The sequence below is a fragment of the Sturnus vulgaris genome, chromosome 26 (assembly GCF_052056855.1).
Source record: "Sturnus vulgaris isolate bStuVul1 chromosome 26, bStuVul1.hap1, whole genome shotgun sequence".
Taxonomy (NCBI): domain Eukaryota; kingdom Metazoa; phylum Chordata; class Aves; order Passeriformes; family Sturnidae; genus Sturnus; species Sturnus vulgaris.
Genome location: NC_142268.1, coordinates 863,682 through 885,158, shown reverse-complemented (window position 1 = coordinate 885,158; position 21,477 = coordinate 863,682). Strand labels below are relative to the sequence as shown.

General features: G+C 58.9%; 1 protein-coding gene across 1 annotated transcript; it reads left to right on the top strand.

Annotated features, from left to right (window-relative positions):
* The first annotated feature begins 2,798 nt into the window (after window positions 1-2,798).
* On the top strand, window positions 2,799-20,847 carry ZBTB7A (zinc finger and BTB domain containing 7A). Its single transcript, XM_088179167.1, has 3 exons — window positions 2,799-2,945; window positions 15,623-16,830; window positions 20,266-20,847. The coding sequence occupies exons 2-3, from the start codon at window positions 15,638-15,640 to the stop codon at window positions 20,741-20,743; spliced, it is 1,671 nt and encodes a 556-aa protein (XP_088035293.1). The 5' UTR covers window positions 2,799-2,945; window positions 15,623-15,637; the 3' UTR covers window positions 20,744-20,847.
* The last annotated feature ends 630 nt before the right edge of the window (window positions 20,848-21,477 follow it).

Sequence of the window (21,477 nt, the reverse complement as noted above, 5' to 3'; positions counted from 1 at the left end):
TCTCGCGGTTCTATCCCCAATTCCAGGCTCCTCCTGGGATATTTTTGGGGGTCCCATGCTGTAGTTCCTGACTCCAGGCTCTCGTGGTGCTGCTTTGGAGGGTCCCGGTTTGGTTTTTTCCTGATGTTTTGGGGTCCCCCACAGCTCTGGGGTGCCCTGCAGAGCCCGGCTTGGACTCGCTGCACCCTTGGGTGCTGTGCCAGGTTTTGGTAGTGCCAGCTGGGAATTGGGGGGAGGGTCCCGCGGGGGTCCCCAGGGTGAAGGTGACCCCGGCCCTGGTGCCCCAGCGGGATTTTGGGGGTGCAGGGAGGAAAGGGGGAGTGCCCAGCAAAAAGGGGAGTTCATTTTTTAGGGTGCAATTGGGGAGGGGGGCTTTGGGGTCCTCCCCTCACTCAGCCTCACGGTGGTGGGGGGTTTACAGCTGATTTTTGGGAAGTTTCCAGTGCAGGGAGGAACAATTTGGGGGGTTCATTTTTTTTTTTTTTGGGGGGGACACCCTGGGCGTGCCCCAGGCGCGCCGGGGGAAAGTGAAAGCAGCCGGGAGCTGCTGGGGCACGGCAGGGACGGGCCCGGGGTGCAGCCCCCCCACCCCAAACCCCACCCCAAAACCTCCCGTGTTCGGGGGGGGACTCAGGGACCCCCTCAATCCCCACCCCCAGCCCGTCCTGCCTCAGTTTCCCCACCTGCTCCATGGGGTTAATGACCCAAAACCCCCCTAAAACCTCCCCAAACCCACCCCCCACCTCCGGGGGGCGGGGAAAGGGTGAGGGGCGGGCGGGCGAGGAGCTGAGCCGGGGTTATTTAAGGCAAAAAAAAAAAAAAAAGGGGGAAAAGGGGAAATCCCAGAGAGCCGAGCGTGGAACGGAACCCCCCGAGCCCGGGGAAGGGAGGAGCTGTTGATCAAAGCTTTGCTTTTCTCGCTTTCTCTTCCTTTAATTAATTAAAACCCCCAATGATCATTAATTCCAAATCCACCCCAAAAATCTCGCTTTTTAAAAATTTTTTTATTTTTTTCCCCGTGCGGATCAGGCCGGGAAAAAGCTCTGGAATTGCGGGAGCTGTTCCGTGCCGAGCCCGGTACCGGGGGTGGCACAGCCCCGCCCGGGTGGGGACAGTCTCGGTTGTGTCGCCGTGTCCCCCCCCCCCTCCCGGCCCCGGGCAGGCCCAGGTTTGTCCTGTCCTTGCCAGGCTGGCTGCCAGCCCACCGTGACCTTGGGCTCCGTGTCCCCTTCCCAGCGTGGGGGGGGGGGGGTGGCAGTCGGAGGGGACACGAGGAGGGGGTGGCAGGGAAAGGGCTGGGAAGGTGGAAGGAAGAGGAGGGCTGGGGGGGGACATTGGTGACACACAAGGTGGCACGTGGTGGCTCGGGGAGGTGACCTGGAAGGGGAGGGAGGCGTTTTGTGGGGTGACACGAGTGGGTCTGGGGGCGTGAGGAGGTGACAGCCGGGTGGGGTGACCGGGAGGTGTCCTGTGGGGGGGACAGGGACGTGTCCTGTGGGGTTTGGGGACACGGGAAGGGGGTGACACGTGTGCAGGTGACACAGAGGAGTCCAGAGAGGTGACACGAGGGGTGACACGAGTGACTTTGGGGGTGCAGGGAGTGAGGCACATAAAGGGGATGACCCCGTGGGGTGACACCAGTGGGTAGGGTGACCCAGAAGGGACCTGTGGGGTGACACGGGTGGCTTTGGGGAGCACAGAGGTGCCCCATGGGGTGACACGTGCGTAGGGTGACACAAAGGGGCTCAAAGAGGCGCCCGGTGGGGACCCCAGAGGGTTTGGGGGACACCAGGGTGACCCGTGGGGTGACACCCGTGAGTAGGGTGACCCAGAAGGGACCTGGGGGCTGCCCCGTGGGGACACGAGTGGGTCTGGGGTCATGGGACATGCAGTGGGAGGTGACACCGTGTGGGTCTGGGGTCTGAGTGTGACAGTGTGACATTCCCGAGTGGGGGAGGTGACACTGTGTGACACCGTGTGGGTCTGGGGTCTCTGTGTGTGTGACAGTGTGACACTTTGGGAGGGGAGGGTGAGGTGACACCGTGTGACACGCGTGGGTCTGGGGTCTGTGTGACACCCTGGCCAGGGGGGGAGGTGACACCGTGTGACACGCGTGGGTCTGGGGTCTGTGTGACACCCTGGCCAGGGGGGGAGGTGACACCGTGTGACACGCGTGGGTCTGGGGTCTGTGTGACACCCTGGCCAGGGGGGGAGGTGACACCGTGTGACACGCGTGGGTCTGGGGTCTGTGTGACACCCTGGCCAGGGGGGGAGGTGACACCGTGTGACACGCGTGGGTCTGGGGTCTGTGTGACACCCTGGCCAGGGGGGGAGGTGACACCGTGTGACACGCGTGGGTCTGGGGTCTGTGTGACACCCCGGCCAGGGGGGGAGGTGACACCGTGTGACACGCGTGGGTCTGGGGTCTGTGTGACACCCTGGCCGGGGGGGGAGGTGACACCGTGTGACACGCGTGGGTCTGGGGTCTGTGTGACACCCTGGCCAGGGGGGGAGGTGACACCGTGTGACACGCGTGGCTCGCGCTGTCACGCGGGGCTCGGAGCGGGGGGGAGGGGGCGCGGACCGTCCCACTCTGCGCGCGGGCCGGGGGGGGTCAGCGGGGTCCCTCAACGGGGCTGCCCCGGACGCGCCCCCCCGAACCCCCCTCTCCCCCCCCCCCCCACCTCGGCCGGCCCGCGCTGCGCCCCCCCCCGGCCGGAGGCGGCTGCGCCCCGCGGGGGGGGCGGCGGGCGGGGGGGGGCGGCGCGCGGCCCCTTTAAGAGCGGGGCGGCCCCGGCCGGAGCAGGAAGGAGCCGCATACGGGCCTCGGCGAGCAGCTCCCGCGGGGCGGCCAGAGCCTGCTCCGCCCGCCCGCACGGCCCGGCCCGCCCGCCTCGGCACGGCGCGGCCCGCTCCGCTCGCCCGGACCGCTCGGCCCCCGCCCGGTACGGAACTGAGGGGTGGGCGCGGAAGGGGGGAAGGGAGGGTCGCGCATGGGGGGGGGGGGTGGTTCAGGCCTGACTCTTCCCCCCCCCCCCCCCCCCCTCCCCGGGGGTAGTGGGGGGGAGTGGGGGGGTGGGGAGGGGTCGGTTGGGTCCGTTGCGGGGGGGGGTGGGGGTTGCCCCCCCCCTCCGCCCCCCCCTCCGTATACGTTGTACTTGGCCGGGCCGTGCTGGGGGGGTCGCGGGGGGGGGGGGGAAGGGTTCGGAGCGGGGAGGAGGCGGGGGGAGCGCGGCGCGGGGGTTGCTGGGAGCTGTAGTCCCTCGGCGGCGCCGCGCCGCAGGTGCCGGTGGGCGAGTGGACTGCGCTTCCCGGCGCCCCACGCGCGCTCCGCGAGCGGGAGGCGTGTTGATGGGCAGCGGGCGGGGCCAATCGGGGCGCGCCCTCCGCCCCGCGAGCCCGCCCCGCCCGCCGCCGCCCGGCCCAATGGCGGGCGCCGCGCGGGGTGGCCGGGGACGGGCGCGGCGGGGCCTGCGCGCCCCCCTCAACCCAGACCCGCGACCCCCGCCCGGTCCCGGCACCGCCGCGACCCCCGCCCGCCCCTCCGCCACCGCGGGGCCTCTACCGACACCTCACCCCTTCCTCCTCTCCCCCCCACCCCCGGCGCCCCCCGCCCCCGCCTCCCCCCGGCCTCCATTGCGGCGCCCGCCCGCCCGCCCGGGGGAAGGGGTGGGGTCGTGGCGCCCGGCCAAGGCTCCCTGTGGGCCCCGCGGGGGGGGCGGCCCGGGCCGGCGGCGGGGGGAGGCCGGTCATGGGTGGGGTCCCCCGGGGCCGCCCCGTGCGGGGGCGTCGGGCCGGGCCGTCCCCGCGCACCCCAAGGTCGTTGCCGGCCGGGGGGCGCCGTCCCGGCCCTGCCCGCCCCGCTCCGGGCCTTGCGCGTCCGGGGTTGTTTTTACCCCCCTTGGCCGTCCCTTATCTCCCCCCGGCCGGCTGCGGGCAGGGGGGGGGGGCGGCGGTGATAATCCCCCCGCGGGGCTGGGGCGCTGCTGCCCGCAGGAGCCCGGCGGGATAAGCCTCTCCCCCCCGCGGGACTGCGCAGCAGCGAGCCCGGCGAGTGCTCGGCGTGAGGGGCAGCATCCCTTGGTCCTGCCAAAACATTCCCTGCGTGCCCGGGGACCCGGCACTGCCTGCTCGTCATCGTCCCCTCACCGCAGGGCTCGGGCTTGGACGTGCTGGCTCGGGTCAGGTGCCCGAAAGTGCCGTGCTGAGTCCCCCGTGACACAGCCAAAGGTCCCTGCCCTGCTCCCCTTGGAGCGGTGCTCGGTGAGGTTGGAGCGGGACAAAGTCACGGACACATCGCTGGGACCGCGGGCTGGCACGGCCACGGAAAGGGTTCCTTGCCTGTGTTGTTGCAGGAGTGTGGGAAAAGTTGGTTCGTGTTTCAGGAGAGGTTGAGAGGTTGGATATCAGGAAAAGGTTCTTTTTTTTTGCACAGCACGGACACGTTCCCCAGGGAACTGTCCTGTCCCCGAGGCTGCCAAAGCTCCGGGAGCACCTGGACAACACTGCCAGGGATGCCCAGGGTGGGATTATTGGGGTGTCTGTGCAGGGCCAGCAGCTGGGCTGGATGATCCCTGTGTGTGTCCCTTCCAGCTGAGGTTATTCCATGATTCCATGGAAAGCCTTGGGACTCGGGCAGCACCAGCAGAAAACGTGTAAATCCTGGCGTTCCTGTGTCGAAAGCAACAGTTCCTGTTGTACAACCCCTCCGACGTGACTGCCTGGCCCCTGCCTGGCTCTCGGTGTTCCCAGCTCCTGCAGACCCTCGGCTGCAGGGCAGGACGGGTTTGGGCAGCCAAAGTTTCTTTGGGCTCAAGAACTCTTGGTAAGAGTTTGCTGCCGGTCCCAGTTCAAGAGCAGCCGTGTTCTCAGGGCTGTTCGTTGTCCTGCCTATCGAAACCATAATTTATATAATAACTATTTTATGGACATGGGGAGAGAAAGGTTCTGCCTGGAAGAATTTACAACCTAATGAGGGTTGAAGTTGTGCTCAGCGTAGCAACGGAGCTAAAAGGTCATCCTGGCGCTTTCCAAAAGTGTTCGGGGTGGTTGGTGGTGGTATTTTTCAAGGAATTGTGTGATTTTTCTCAAGGGTTCTGCCAGTCCTGGTTGGAAATTGCAGCGTGTGGGCTCTTCTGGAGGCTGAGCAGGAAGAGCCGGGCTGGCTTTAATTCTGATGGTTTTGCTGGAGTTGTTGGATTTCAACTACTTTAAAAAAAAAATAAAAAAATAAGAGACCGAGAGAAACTGAGGAGTTTATTAGAGAGGAGCCTTTCTTGTTTAATATTCATTCTGGCCCCTGTTTAGGCTTGTTCTGGTGAAAGAGGGAGTGAAGAGGCGCAACCCAAACACGGGTGAGATGGTGGGATTTTTCCACCAAGCCTTAATTGCTTCAGTAACTCCAGGGAGGGTTTTGCAAGGCAGGAGCTCTTAATAAATGTGGTGGTGAATGAAAGTAGTTCTTCACTTTGCTGCTCTGCAACTCTTCCTTTGCCTTTTCTTTTTTTTTTTTTTTTTTTTTAATTATTAATCGTTTTTCACTCGTATTTCATCTCGTGGCCGTGGGTCTGGTGGAGATCTTTAGCTGTGGTTTCATGAGGGGCTCTGCTCCGTGGAGGAGCTGGGTGGAATTAATTTGGCACGGTGAGGACGCCGGGTTCCCTTCGTGTTTGGTGACTTTTGGAAGCAGAATTAAAAATTCCAGTTGTTCTCCCAGCGTGGGAATTTGGATGTGGGCACGGGACGCAAATGAGGGGTGAAATTTATGCTGCCATCGAGGCTCTGTGGTGGTTTGGGTGCTCCTGTCTCCCTTCAAAACCTTAATTTTGGGATTAAATTCCGGGGTTTGACTGCAGGATCGAGCCCCACACAAGTGTCCCACCTAAAAACTCTGAAATCCCAGGTCTGCGTTTGACTCCGAGTCCAAGTGCTTGAGAACTGTGGTTTAATCTTGATTAAAGCTGACACTCGAGGTTTTTCTCGCCGTCTCGGGATGCTGAGTTTTTTTGGAAGATGAGTTTGTGTGGCTCACAATTAGAACCCGACTCGTTATCTCTCCTAGCCCAGGCAATAAACAGTTGCTTTCACTACGCTCTCAACCAGCCTTAACCTCAAAATTTGAGCAGACCGGTGCCAGTCTGTAATTAAAAGCCTTTTGACGAGCAGAACTCAGGGGAAGGGGAGGAAGATAGGCAGCGTCTGGGATAAGAGAAACGCTTTATCCCCAATCCAAACTGGTTTATCTTTGATCCAAACTGGTGCTGTGTCCGTGCCGGTACCTGTGCCTGCAGAGGAGCTTTGCGAGGACGTCAGGGAGTAAACGAGGTCAGGGAATCTTGTACGAGTGGCCAGGGCCGATTGTTCCTCGCCCAGCCCCCTGCCCGTATCGCCTTCCCTGCGCTCAGTTTCAGTTTCCCGGTGGCTCCGGTGGCAGAGCCGGGGACGCGACTCCCCCCCCCCCCCCCGCCTGGAATCCCGTTGGGGGCTCCTTGATCCTCCCGGGGGGTGGCCGAGAGGGATTTGGGAGATTTGGGATTGTCCCCGCAGCAGCTGCAAGGTGGAAGGGAACTATAGAGCTCAGCTTAACCCTAGAGCTCGGCTTAATGTGACAAGGTGCGAGAAACTGGAAACTGGTGCGAGGTGCCCCGGGGCTGCAGGTGGGAGCCAAGGGCACGTCGCGGTGGGATGAGCCGCAGATCCCCTGGCAATCAGCGGCTTCCCGGCACCCTGGCTTCTCCCATCCCGCTAAAAATGAGTGAGTCCTGCCAGCGCCGTGTCCCTGCCGGGGCCGCGTCCTCCCGGGGCACCCTCGGCTTCTTCCTCGGCTCCTCTTTGCCGCTCCTGTCTGTGCCCACCTGGAGCCCGGGACCTGTCCCAGCCCTGTCCCTGGTGTTACAGGATGCTCCCAGCGCTGGGTTTTAACTCCTTCCTGCCCGCCCTTCACTCTGTTCCTGCACCCATTTCCTTCCTGGTTCGTGCACCTCCTTATTTCCCACTGGGACATGAGTAAATGTCTTTTTTTTTTGGTTTTTTTTTTTGGTTTTTTTTCCCCAGTGTTTGCTGGAGCTGGGAAGGTGCCCGAGGTGGGCTTGTAGCTACAGGTTGGTGCTGTGCAGTTCCTCCTGTCCCGACAGGCAGAGCACAGGGATCAGCATTCCCTCCCTCCCTGCTGCATCCCCGTGCTCCCAGCAGGGCACGGAGGAAGGAGCTCCCTTGGCCAGGGATGGATGAAGCCCCACTTGCTCCAGGGATTCGCTTTTGCTCGTCATCACCCGGGGCTGGGAATGGCAGGACGAGCTGTCTGTTAATCCACAAACTGGGAATTACATAAGGGACTGCCCTGCCCTGCTCTCTCACCAAACTCCACTCTTATTCTTTTATTTATTTTCCTTTTTTTTTTTTTGCCTTTCTTTTTTTTTATTTTCCTTTTTTTATTTTCCTTTTTTTTTTTTTTTTCTCCCCTCCTTTACCTGTGTGGAAAAGAACAACCGGTCTGTGAGGTGTCATTTGAGGCAATTAGATGAATGCCAGAGCCTGGGGCAGGGAATGTCAGGAGTGGCAGGGGGAATCCTGTGGGAATGGGGGGATTTGGGGTTGGAGCAGTTTTTATGGTTCTGTCAGTTCAGGAGAGGGGGAACGTGGGGTGGAGGGGCAGATGGGCTTGGTTTTTCTCAAGGAAACCCTGGAGTGATTTATTTTTTTTATTTTTTTTAGGGAGATTTTGGCTGGAGTGGGGAGGGGGTGTCCAAGCATGACCTGCTGTGGGTCAAAGCTTCGAGTCCTCAATTGCTCCCTGGGCAAAGAGAGGCCCCACGTTGATTTTTTTTTTTTTTTTTTTTTTTTTTTTTTTTTTTTTTTTTTGGAATAGCAGCTGCTTATTCCTGCCTGGATCCTGGTGCCTCCAGGCTCCCAGGTTGGGAAAAAAAAAATCCCTCCTGGGAGAGAGCTGCTCCTGCAGCACACACAGCCTCGTGGTTTGTGCAGTTCCCCCCTTTTTCCATGTAACTCCTGAGACTTTTGAAAGTATTTTGGAGAGCAGTGGCTGGCTCAGCCATGGCCTGATGTTGTCCAGAATCTCCCAAAATCAGGGAGCTTTCCCACAGGAGCCAAGTGGGAGAGAGGGCCAGGGCTGCAGCAGCGTGGGCACATTTGGGCTCAGTGAAAAAAAAAAAAAGGGTTTGTTTGAGCGGGCAAACAGGGAGTTCCCATGGCTGGGCCATCCTGGGCACTGGGCTGAGCTCAGATAGACTCAGCTTAGCCTGAGGGCTGAGGGAGGCCCGGGAGTTGCTGGACCAGAGGTGGGTTTGGAGCAGGGGTTGAGGGTCTTTGAGCATCTCTGCAGTTTGAGGTTTGTTTTGTCTCAGAGCAGGGAAATTCCTGTGTCCTGTTGGTGCTGGCAGCGACAATCCCAGCACACGGAGTTTGTGCCGTGGATGGAGGGGCTTCTCACCCCGAAATTACCCCTGACAGAGGTTATAACACCCAGAGCTCGGGTGGGAGACTCCCCAGGCTCACACCAAGGCACATTCCTGCCGGATTAAATCCGGCCTCTGATGACAAAGGAGAAAATTGGCAAGGAGGGCTGGGTGGAGGAACCAGTTCAGGCTCACCTTGCAACATGAGAGGAGTTTGGTGCTGTCAGGGCTGAGGGTGGCAGCTCGGGGAGGTTCTGTGCAGATTTGGGATCCTCCAAAACAGCACCAATGTTTGGCCACGTGGCCGTTGCCCATCAGGGTCCACGTCCTGCCTTTGGCCAGCAGCTGGAAACTGAAGTTGCCCAGGAGCTGTGCCCTGCTAGGAAATCCCATCCCAGGGAGCTGTGGAATGAGACATTGGGTCATCCCTCAGCCTGGCCTGTGGAAGTGAATCCTTGGAGAAGGAGCCACTCAGCCTCTGGGTGTCTCTGGGAATACCATCAGCTTTCCTGGGAGATTTTTCCCGGGCCTTTGGGATGGGTTGGAATGAGCTGTTCCTTGGTGACACTTGTCCTCCCACTGGGACAATTCCACAGCTGGCTTGTCCAGCCTGGTCTGGGCCAGCATGTGGAAACCACTGGAATTCAGGCAGTTTGGGAAAACCAAGGGGAACGAGCCCCTTCCTTCCTGGTGGCTCCACAGCAGCATTCCCAACCATTCCCTGTCGGTGATGAGGAATCCCAGACCTCCAGCCCGAGCTGGGTGGTCCCTGCTCCATTGTGGTCCCTCCGTGGTTCCTCCTTTCATGGATCTTTATTCCAGTCAAGTTCCTGGGATGCTCGTGGAGGGTGTGAGGGATGTTCAGACTCAGTGCCCCATCCAAAATTCAGTGGGAGCAGTTGCTCTTCCTGCCAGAGTTCCCTTGGCAGCAGCTGCAGGGTGTGGGATTCTCCTTTTGCTGTCAGATCCTGGTGTGTCCTGACTGCTCCTGCAGGGCTTCAGGTGCTTCTTCCCTGGGAATAAATAAATGGCTCATGGAGAGCTTTGGCTCTTCACAAGTGTGGAGTGCCAGGGCAAGGGGGAATGGCTTCAAAATGAGGGCAGGGATGGATGGGATATTGGGATGGAATTCCCAGAGAAGCTGTGGCTGCCCCTGGATGTGCCCGAGGCCAGGTTGGATCACCCCGGGACAGTGGAAAGTGTCCCTCAAGGTCCCTCCCAGCCCACACCAGCCCGGGATTCTGGGGTTTTAGGGATGTGTGGATCCATGCCCCGGGATCTGCAGGGTTTGGGGCAGATTTCCTTTCCCTCGGAGCAGCTGCTGGGTGTGAAAGGGCTGTAGGAGGGGGGGTTTGGCTGTGCTGGAGCTCCCTGTGCTGCCCAGGCACATCTTCCTAGAGCAGGGAGAGGAAAAAATCCTCCCTGGCAGGTCGGGCCTGGCCAGGACAGCCCGGCTGTTTTGGTTCCATGGGTTGGGCTGAGCCAGGGGAGGCTGCTGGAGCTGTCAGAACATCTCAGACGTTCTTCCACTTCACCTTGAATTTGAGACTTTGACTCATCACAGGATGGTTTAGGGTTGAAGGGACCTTTAAGCTCATCCAGTGCCACCCCTGCCATGGGCAGGGACACCTCCCACTGTTCAAGGCTGCTCCAAGCCCCGTCCAGCCTGACCTTGGACACTTCCAGGGATCCAGGGGCAGCCACAGCTTCTCTGGGAATTCCATTCCAGTCCCTCCCCACCCTCACAGGGAAGAATTCCTTCCTAGTACCCATCTAAACCTACTCTGTTTGAATCCATTCCCCCTTGTCCTGTCACTCCTTGTCCCTCCCCATCTCTCTTGGGGCTCCTTTAGGCACTGCAGGGTCTCCAGAGCCCTGGCAGCAGCATTCCAGCATCCAAAGGACCTGCAGGAAGTGGGATGCTCTGATCTTTGGAAGGAGCAGAACCACCCCTGGAGCAGGGTTTGGGATCTGGAGCCTCTTTGGGAGCCAGCTGAACCCTCCTTGTGTGGTTCAGTCTCAGTCGTCATTTCTCACATCCCAAATCCAGAGCTGTGGTTGCTTTTCCCTGTTGGGAGCTGTGCTGGGGCTGGAGGGGATGGATGCCCATGCTTGGAAAACAGAGCCAGATTGTCCAAAGCAGCCCACAGAGATTTGCAGAGCGCTGGTTCTGCTCCTGTCTCCTCACTTCAAGAGCTGCATGATCTTGGTCATGTTACCCCGGATGGGATGTCCAGTCAGGACACAAAAAAGCTGGAATTCACTCTTGGCCATTAATGGCTCCGTTGCCTTCTCAAGACCAGGGATTTCTTCTCACTGCATCATTGAAAATGCAGTTTTACTTAAAATAAAAGCATGCTGAGGTGTTTTTTTTTTTTTTTTTTTTAAATCTCGAGATTTCCCACAGTGCAGTTCCTTCTGTTGATGTGCAGGATCTTCCTCTCAGGAGCACCCAGCACTTCTCCAGCTCCAAATAATCGGGATAGTTTGTCCCTGAAGCACTGAGAGCAATGTTGGGAGCAGCTGAGTTTCCGTGGTTCTGTGCAGTGGCTGGAGCTGTGACTTCCCCCCCTTCCCTTCCTGGTGTGTGTCCCCAGGCCTCGGCCGAGTTTGGGGTGGATCCTGGGCACAGGGAGGGAGGGAGGGAGGGGAGACCTGCTGGGACCTGTCCTGGGCTGGGTGTCAGCACTGCCTCCCTCTCCCCATGGCCACAGAGCCGCCTCACAGGGCTCCCTGCAGCTGGAGGAAGGATGGGGGGAAACTGGGATTTAGGATATTTAGGGTCCCTCCCTAAGTATGAAGAGGTTTGGATTTGTGGGCTCTGAGTTCACAGGGGGAAAATGCTCATTTTTCCAGCTAGGATTGTGTTTGGGCTTTGGGCAGCAACCACTGGGGTGGGTTTTTTTTGGGGTTTTTTTGTGTTAAAAATGATTATTTCAATACTGCTTCCCTGGCGCTGCTGCTGAGGCTGCCCTGCCTCGGTCATGTGAGTTTGCTCCAAGAAATCCCAGAGCAACTTGGGCTCCTTGGGCACCTTGAGCAAGAGGCTGAGTCTCCCAAATTCCAGAATGGCTTGGCTTGGACAGACCTTAAATATTCCTGCCATGAGCAGGGACATCCTCCAGTGTCCCAAACTGCTCCAGCCTGGCCTTGGGCACTTCCAAGGATCCAGAGGCAGCCACAGCTTCTGTGGGAATTCCATCCCAATATCCCAATATCCCATCTCACCCTGTCACTTTGAATCCATTCCCCCTTACCCTGTCACTCCATCCCACAGGCAGGGAACAGAGCTCAGCTCTTCCCAGGAAATGTTGTTTTGTGGGTGGCAGAATTCCCTGGAGCCGTTTAGCCTCGTGCTCCTCACAGGGTGATGCTGGTTCTCCCTTCCTGCCCCAGGTGTTGCTCAAGTTCTCACCTGTGCTGCTGCACTGGGTGGCACCTCTGCCTTTGGAGAGAGAGTTTTGGGATCTTTTCTGGGTTAGAGCACCCAGGGAACATTGGCTGTTCCCATTCCCCAGGTGTGACCCAGCTTTTCCACCTGTGTCTTCCTCCCAGACTGCTCAGGTTCCTCTAAATTTTAAGGCCAAGAAGCAAAGGGAGAAGCAGGGGGGGGGGGGGGGAAAAAAACCCCAACAAACCAACCCACTGAGGTTCTGTGGAAAACTGGTAATTAAAGAGGTGTTTGTCAGCACTTTTGGTTGTGATCCCATCTTGATGTGGTCGTCTCATTTGAATGTAAATGTCAAATTCCAGAGCTCCTGGAGGAGAGGGATTGGGTGACATCCTGCTGAGGGAAGCACAGGCTCAGGGGTTTCAGTGAGCTCTGGGTGCTGCTCTTGGGCTGGTGGGGGGATCTGGGAGGGAGGAGAGAGGTGAGAAACTGAGTTTTGAGAAAAAAAAAAAAAAAAAGAAAATCGTGATGAGTGTCCTGATCTGTGGGGCTGGAGTGAGCCCAGAGAAGGGAATGGAGCTGGGAAGAGTCTGGAAAACATCTGAGGGAGCTGGGGAGGCTCAGGAGGGACCTCCTGGCTCTGCACAACTCCCCTGACAGGGGCTGGCAGCCAGGAGGGGTCCGGTTCTGCTCCCAGGGGACAGCAGGGCAAGAGAGAGAACGGCCTTGAGTTGTGGCAGGGTCAGGTTGGACATTGGGGACATTTCTCCGTGGGAGGAATGATGGGCTTGGAGTGTCCAGGGAACTCCTGGAGGTGACACTCGGTGCTCTGGGCTGGCATTGAGGTGGGGATGGGGCTGTGGATGATCCTGGAGAGCTTTTCCGACCTCGGGGATTCCATTTAGTGCTGAGGAGCAGCGGCCAAGGGTGGTCAGGAACCAGCTGGATGTGGAACATCAGCTCGGGGAGGTGCAGAGCTTCCCTGGCTCCCGTTCAGCACCCCAAAAATGACATTTTTGCTGCCTGGACTCCCTGTGTGTGTGCCAGGCTGAGCTGTGGAGCTGTGCTGGGATTTTTGGGAGCACCAAGAGCGGGGTTGGGGCTGCACAGGGCTGTCAGTGATGTTCCTAAATCCCCCAGAGGGCTCTGCTGTGCTCCACCCTCTCGGGCTCTATTTCACCTCAGTGATTCCCCCTCACTCATCTGCAAAGGCCATTCCCAAACTTTTCCCCCACAGCCACTTTTGGGGTGGAATTTGGCACCTCTGAGCCCCGCGGAGCCACCCAGTGTGGGACAGGGAGCTGGGCAGGCAGGGGGAGGATGGAGCTGCTGGGAAATTGAGGTCAGTGGCTGAAGCTCCCCCTTGGTGGCCCATTCAGACTTTTCCTTGCCAGGGAGGGGACGAGCTGTGGTTGTGCCAGCGGCTTTTTTGTCACTTGTCACCTGGCTTCAGGACATTCCCAAGTGGATTGTGCCCCTTCCATCGTGGCCTTGAGCCCTGTGACCAGGAGCAAGCAGTGGATTTGGGGTGCCTGGGACTTCCTTTGAGTCACCCACCTTAGGAAGTTCCCAAAACCCCAAATCCATTCTTTGGAACGCTCCATTTCCCCTTGGTAATTCCTGGGCTGTTGGGAAGGGGAGGGGGGCGATGTTTTAAAGACTCAACCTGTGGATGTGGCTGGAGCATCCAGGCCCTGAATCCATCCCCGGGGGGCTCGGGCTGCCCCCCTTTGCCCCCCTTTGCCCATCCTCGGTGGCCGTGGGACACAAAGGCCGTGTTGTGTGCGGGGTGGCCGAGTTGGAGCAGGCTCCAGGCTGGCCCTTGGCAGTCTCATGACCCTGCAGCCATTCCCACACTGTTGGGATCATTATCCCACCCCCAGGCTGGGCAGGAGAGGGGGGGGACCCTGCCTGGGTGCTGCTCCCCCAGAGCTGGGGACCCTCAGGATCCCTGCCCAGAGCTCCCAAAGGCTGCACACAGCTCAGGTTCACAGGTGTGGGGAGGAAAAGCTTTGTAGGGCATCCCTTGTGGAGAGGGGGGAGCTCCAGTGCTGGTTTTGGGGTGGGCAGGGATGTGGGATCTGCTGTCCTGTGTGTGATCAGGAGGTTTTGGGAATGGGACAAGTGAGGCAGCAAAGCCTCCCTGGGGTCCCAGCTCAGGGGGTCCCGGGGGGCCCCTGGGGTGCTGCCATGGGCTGACCTTGCCCAAGGTCGCACCTGAAGCCAGGTACGAGTGCAGAGCGGTGCCACCAACCAGCCCTGATGTAAAAATCCCTGAAATTCGGGCTTAAAGGTCAAATCCTGGAGCTCAGGGGGTGGCTCTGGAGTCAGTCCCACGTGTCTCAGGGCTGGTTTTGGTGTTTGGTCTTGGTGTGGCAGGACTGGTGCCTGCCCTGCTCCCTTGGATCCTCCTCTTCCTCCTCACCCCCATCCCGTTCCTGCTGGGAGCTGAGCACTGCTGTCCTCCTGCTCTTGATCATGCAGGGATTTCCTCCAGATCACTTTTCCACAGCCTCAGACCTGCCTTCCCCTGCCTTTTCTCTGTATAAAACAGGAAGGTGCCAAATTTAAACTTATTTTCTGGGCTTAACAAAACTTTTCAAAAAGAAGTAAATATGGAAAACTACTGAGGAGGCCGGGGGTGGGTGGGGGAAGCTGGAGTTGTGCAACCTGGGCTCCTGCTCCGTGCTGGGACCCGGGGCTGGGAGTTGTTTCCTGGATAATTGCTCCTGTCCTGGATCCATCCTGACTCATCCATCCCCCCATGGCGTGGGACAGGCCACGTCCCGCCGTGCCTCAGTTTCCCCATCTGGAAATCAGGACCTCGGATCCTCCAGCCTTGTGCCAGGGTGGTTTCTGCACTGGTTTGTGCCTGGATTTCTTGGCTCCTGCTGATCCCAGTGCTTGGGATGGGGGGAGTTACGTTGATTTTTCCAGCAAAGGCATCGTTGCTTCGAGGAGAGTGTGGATTTGCTGCTTGAGATGGACGGGAGGGAAATTTTGTTCCTAATTTTTGGGGTCAGAAGACTGGGACTGTGGGAGAGTGAGAGCTTGTTCATGTTCACAGTTGGGCCTCAGAAAGCAGGCCTCTCCCACCTGGGGCTGCTCGGTTTCTCCTGGGTTTTTCCAGCCTTTGGAGTCAAGTGGATCTGTCAGGAGTGACTTTATTTATTTATCTTGTCCCAAACAAACCCTTGGCTCTGGGAAGAGCCGCTGCTTCTGCTGGAACCTGTCCAAGATCCAGGTCTGGTGCTGGCACTTGGTGATCCTGGTGTCCTTTCCTCTCTCCTTCTCTCTGGGAAGGAGCAGGAGCTGCCTCTGGTTCCAGGGCTCAGCTCTGCTCTGTCAAACACCCGGGGGAGGCTGGGGCTCCCCTCTGCCTGCCCTTCCCAAAGGATATTCCCTGCCTGCATCCCTCCAGGTGTGCTGGCTCCCAGGGATGGTGTTCCCGGGGATGACATCACTGTGTTGGCCGCTCTCAGAGCTGGGCACCTTCCCAGTAGGGAGTGGGAATGGGACTGGGATGCACTGGGGGAGGCTCAGGCTGCCATAGCCCCACACTGGGCACAGCTGTGGCTGGGTGATCCCAGCTCCCTGCTCTGGCCTGGATCTGTGCTAATTCAGCTGTTCTCACTTGAGAGCACCTGGGCTCTGTTGTTCCTCCTCCTCCTCCTCCCCAGGTAAGCACAGCACGGGCAGGACAATGGGAGAGGCACAGGGGACACGCCGGGTGCGTCCCTCAGGAATTTGGGAATTCTCCCGATGTCTCCAAGCTCTGACTCACAGCCTCCCCTCCCTCCCCTTTCCTTCCCCACAGCCTTTAGCGTGGAAGATGGCGGGTGGCGTGGACGGCCCCATAGGGATCCCGTTCCCGGATCACAGCAGCGACATCCTCAGCAGCCTGAACGAGCAGAGGAACAACGGGCTGCTGTGCGACGTGGTGATCCTGGTGGAAGGCCAGGAGTTCCCCACCCACCGCTCCGTCCTGGCAGCGTGCAGCCAGTACTTCAAGAAGCTCTTCACCTCAGGGTTAGTGGTGGACCAGCAGAACGTGTACGAGATTGACTTTGTGAGTGCGGACGCGCTGTCGGCGCTGCTCGAGTTCGCCTACACGGCCACGCTCACCGTCAGCACTTCCAACGTCAACGACATCCTCAACGCCGCCACGCTGCTGGAGATCCCGGCCGTCAGGGATGTCTGCACGGATCTCCTGGAGAGGAAGATTCTGGCCAAAAATGACCAGATGGATACAGTAGATCAAATTGATCAGAGGAACCATCTCAGAGCTAAAGAGTACCTGGAGTTCTTCCAGAGCAACCCCGTGAACGGCCACCAAGGCAGCTTTCCGTGGACCAACCCAGAGTTGAGAGACCTTCAGAGACTGAACTTCCGAGGCCAAGAGGAGGAGGAGGAGTCCAACTGCAACGGCCTGGACTTCTACTCGCAGGCCACCCCAACTGAAAGACCAAAGGCAAGTGACTGTGACCCCGACAGCAACCCGGCCATGTGGCTGGACCGCGAGGACGAGGAGCCGGTCAGCGGCGGGATGTTCTCCCCTTCCCAGAACGGACATTACAGCAGCCGTGGCTTGGCCACCCCGGGAGAAGAGGAGGGGGGCACCCCCAGGGGCCCTCTGGACCCGCAGGAAACCGGGGACTCTCCCAGCTTCATCCCCGCGGGCACGGAGACGGAGGATGACGGCAGGGAGGTGGATGACCTGGCCGCCAGCGCCCTGCTCCAGCAGATGATCAACTCGGTGGGGCGGCAGCAGCTCGGCGACGACGACCGCAAGGACGAGGACGGGGTCATGGATTATTACTTGAAATATTTCGGCAGTTCCAGCGAGGGCGACGTGTACCCGTCCTGGTCTCAGAAGGTGGAGAAGAAGATCAGGGCGAAAGCATTCCAGAAGTGCCCCATCTGCGAGAAGGTGATCCAGGGAGCCGGGAAGCTGCCGCGCCACATCCGCACCCACACCGGGGAGAAGCCCTACGAGTGCAACATCTGCAACGTGAGATTCACCAGGTACGGGCTGGGCACAAACCTGGGGGATAAACAAAAACCCGGGGGATAAACAAAAAACCCAAGGCCTGTGCACAAACTGGGGGGCTGCACATAAACCCAGCTCTCTCCTCACCCCAGGAGCTATCACAGGGCTGGTCCTGGGTGATTTTATTTCTCTGCTCAACTCATTTCCATCCTAAGAGGCGAGTTGGGGCTGGAGGCCAAAGTTTTCCAGAGAGATGAGCAATTTGGGGGTGTGACACTCGAGCTGTCTCAAGGGGCCTGGCTCCGTGGCCAGTGCCACCACCCCACTGTCCTGAGTTGCTGAGCTCTGCTGGAAACCCCACGTGGAGGGGAAACAGAGCTGCAGCTCTCGGTGTGTCCATCGTGGCCGAGGCAGGAGTTTGGGAATCCTTTGGGAATCCTTTGGGAATGGCTCCGTGGCACGGCTGAGGTGATGCTGGTTGTGTTGGCAGGAGCCTGGAGCCCACTCGTGTCCTTGGCAGCCCCGCTGCAGCTCCTGGGGGCGTTTGCCACGGCCCTGTTCGTGCTCAGGGCTGCTCTGCCCCTCGCCTGGGCCAAAGAAAGGGGACATTGTTTGGGTCGCTCCGGTTCACTCCAGTCCGCGCCCGGCGCCGCCTCCTCTCCCCGGGCTCTGGGGCAGGGCCGGGCTGGGGGTCCCAGCCTGGAGCAGCGCTGACCCTGCCGAGGGGCAGCGTGGAGCTGGGGCTGCTCTCGTCCCTTTTTCCCTTTTCCCTTTCCCTGCTCCTTTCCCTTCCCTTTTCCCTTTCCCTTCCATTTTCCCTTTCCCTGCTCCTTTCCCTTCCCTTTTCCCTTTCCCTGCTCCTTTCCCTTCCCTTTCCCGTTCCCTGCTCCTTTCCCTTCCCTTTCCTTTTCCCTGCCTGTTTCTCTGCCTGCTCCTTGCTGAGCCTGGGGCCTGCTCCCCTTCCCTTTCCCTTCTCACCCCCTTCCCTTTCTCTGCTCCCCTTCCCTTTCCCTGCCTGCTTTTCCCCCTTTCCCTTTCTCTTCTCTTTCCCTGCTTCTTCTCCCGTTCCTTTTCCCGTTCCCGGCCTGTTCCCGGCCTGTTCCCTGCCTGCTTTTTTCCCCCTTTTCCCTGTCGCCGCCTGCCCAGCTGTTCTCTCTGTTCCGGTTCCCGCAGCCCAGGCCGTGCTTTGGGGTCTCCATCCCGGTGGGATCCGTGTGGGATCCCCTTGGGCAGCTCTGAGCCCTGGGCCGGGTCCGGGTCCGGCTCCTGCCCCTTCCCCTGGTGCTGCCGCGCCCAGCCCACGTTGGAGAGCTGAGGAATGCAGATAATGGCAGGGGCAGGGTGCCAGCCCTCCCTCCCTGCCTCCCTCCCTTCCCTCCCTGCTCCCCCGGCCCTGCCACGCGGCACCTCCCTGCTCCGGGGGCCCGGGGGGATCCCAGAGCGACCCCAGAGTGATCCCAGAGAGATCCCAGAGAGATCCCAGAGCGACCCCAGAGTGATCCCAGAGTGATCCCAGAGAGATCCCAGAGTGATCCCAGAGCGACCCCAGAGTGATCCCAGAGTGATCCTACAGAGATCCCAGAGTGATCCTACAGAGATCCCAGAGCGATCCTACAGAGATCCTAGAGTGATCCCGTAGTGATCCTACAGAGATCCCAGAGTGATCCCACAGAGATCCCAGAGCGACCCCATAGTGATCCCAGAGCGATCCCAGAGTGATCCTACAGAGATCCCAGAGCGATCCTGCAGAGATCCCATAGTGATCCTACAGGGATCCCACCCCTCTGGGGTGACTGCAGCATCTGGAAATGCCACAGGGTCCCTGGCCCTGCCAGAGGAGGGAGGGGAGGGACGGACGGGGATTTTTGGGGAGGGGGAGTTGGTGAGGGCAGTGCCAGCTCAGCCTTTTTCCATCCTGCTCCCATTCCCTGGGATTGGGATCTGCTCCCATTCCCTGGGATTTGTTCCCTGTTGGCTCCCAGGAGCACCTGGCACCTGTAAAAAGCTGCTTTTCTAAACCACCAGATTCCAGCCAGAATATTCCTCCTCCTCCTCCTCCTCCTTCCCGCAGCAGGAGAAGCCTGGACAGGGACAGGGAGCTGTCCTTGTTCCCTGCCATGCCCTGAGCTCCATTCCCCCTGGATTTTAGGATTCCATGGGGCTCGGGGAGGGCTTTGGGCTGTGCCGGGGGGAGCCGGGGCTGCTCCAGCCGGGTGTTCCCGGCCGGGTGTGGACCCAGCCCGGCCCTGCTCAGGGATTTTTGCTCCCTGGTGCTTCCTGGTTCCTGCGCGGTCGCAGGGGGAGGAGCGGCAGCGGCAGCTCCGATAAGAGCAGAGAGAGTGGGGGGTGATAAAACGACACATTTTTAACTTCACAAGCTCTTTTTTTTTTTTTTTTTTTTTTTTTTGTTTCCCTCACAGCTGGGTGTGTAAACTTGGGGCTTCCATCCTTCCCTGGAGCTTTAGGATTTTTGGGGATGCTGTGGGCAAAAGGGAGAGAAAGGTTGAGGGCTGGGATCTGAGTGTTGCATGCAGGGTGGATCTGCTCGGGAAGGGTTGGGCAGGTGCTGGGGAGGGCAGGAGGGGCTCCCAGTGCCCGGCCACGTGCCCGGGGCTGGCACTGGCCCGCAGGAAGCAGCCATGGCTGAGGCTCACGTGGCCCTGCTGGCCCCCAGCCCAGCCCGGGCCCCACAGGAGCCCTGTGTGACCCCATAGCTGTGGGCTGGGCAGGGTGTGACCCCATAGCCCTGCCCAGACCCCATAACCCTGCCCAGACCCCATATGGGGCAGGGTGTGACCCCATAGCCCTGCCCAGACCCCATATGGGGCAGGGTGTGACCCCATAGCCCTGCTCAGACCCCATAACCCTGCTCAGCCCCCATATGGGGCAATGTGGGACCCCATATGTGACACAGTGTGACCCCACCCTCCCACCCTGTACTGGGCAGTGCTCAGCCCCACACCACTGTGCTGGACAAGGGTGACCCCACAGTGATGCTCAGCCCTGTATGGGGTGATGTTTGACCTCGTGCCAAGTGATGGTCAGCCCCAAACCAGGCACTGCCCATCCCTGTGCCAGTGTCCAGCCCCAAAACAGTGTCCAGCTCCACACCAGGCACTGCCCAGCCCTATTCCAGCTGATTTTTCAGCCCTACATTGATACCTAACCCCAATAACCAGCCCCACACCAGGCACTGCTTATCCCTGTGCCAATGTCCAGCCCTGTGCCAGTGTCCAGCCCCAAAACAGTGTCCAGCTCCAAACCAGGCACTGCCCACCCCTATTCCAGCTGATTTTTAAGCCCTACATTGATACCTAACCCCAATAACCGGCCCCACAGCAGGCACTGCCCAGCCCTATTCCACCCAATACTCCTCCCTGCATCGATGCCCACTCCCAAACCACCCCCATTCCCGCTCCCCCCTCCCCAAATCCCCGTTCCCTGACGGTGCCCCGTGTGCTCTGCGGCAGGCAGGACAAGCTGAAGGTGCACATGAGGAAGCACACGGGGGAGAAGCCCTACCTGTGCCAGCAGTGCGGGGCCGCCTTCGCCCACAACTACGACTTGAAGAACCACATGCGGGTGCACACGGGGCTGCGGCCGTACCAGTGCGACAGCTGCTGCAAGACTTTCGTCCGCTCCGACCACCTGCACAGGCACCTTAAAAAGGATGGATGCAACGGGATCCCTTCGAGGAGGGGCAGGAAGCCCAGGGTCAGGGAGGCCGGGGCGATGCCCCCCACGCCCACGGGAAGCGCCGAGGACGGGGGAGGATTCGCAGCCGAGAGCCACGAGTGCGAGGACACGGCGCAGGGAAACGAGCAGGAGCAGCAGCAGCAGCAGCAGCAGCAGCAGGAGCAGCACTTTGAGGAGAATTCCAATAACGAGGAGCCGGGATTGAATGTAGCAGGAGGGTCGGATGAGGGTAACGAGCAAGGACTCTCCTAAACCAAAAAAAAAAAAAAAATTCTATATATATATATAAACAAACAAAGCAACCCCAACCGATGAAAACAGCCACCTGAGAAAAAAAAAAAAAAAAGAAACAACAAGTCACAAAATCTAGTTAGTACTTTTCCTCCGATTTTTCTCTTTAAAAGATGTTTCTCTCCCTTTTTTTTAAGGAAAAACAAAAAAAACGACAAAAAAAACCAACAAACAACGACAAAAAAAAAAAGAGAGATATTATATTAATGTTTTCCAATCTTCCCATCGTAAGTGGGGCTCTCCCCCGAGGATCCCTCATAGCCAAGGACCTTTTTTTGGAAAGGCAAGGACAGTAGGGAAGCACGAGGTGGGGATGGAAAGTGGCTCTGTCGCATGGAAAAGAGCTTCCATGTAAATCCAAAGCTTTATTTTGTGTCCAAACACGTGTTTAAAAAAAAAAAAAAAAAAAGAGAAAAGAAAAAAAAACTTATTTCAGAGAGAGATCTATTTAAGAAAAAAAAAAAAGGAAAAAATAGCAAAAAAAAAAACCAGAAAAGGAGTGGTAGGAGTTGGAAGGGCTGTGGCAGGGAGGGGTTTGGGATTTGGGGGTTCCTTCCCAGGAGATTGGGGTCAGGATTTGGGGTCTGTCCCCCCCAGCCCCCCCAGCGAGGCTCAGTGGGGCAGAGAGGGCTCCGGGTGGGGAGCGGCCGGAAAAAAAAAAAATTGCTGGAAATTGCTGGAAATTGCCTAAAAAA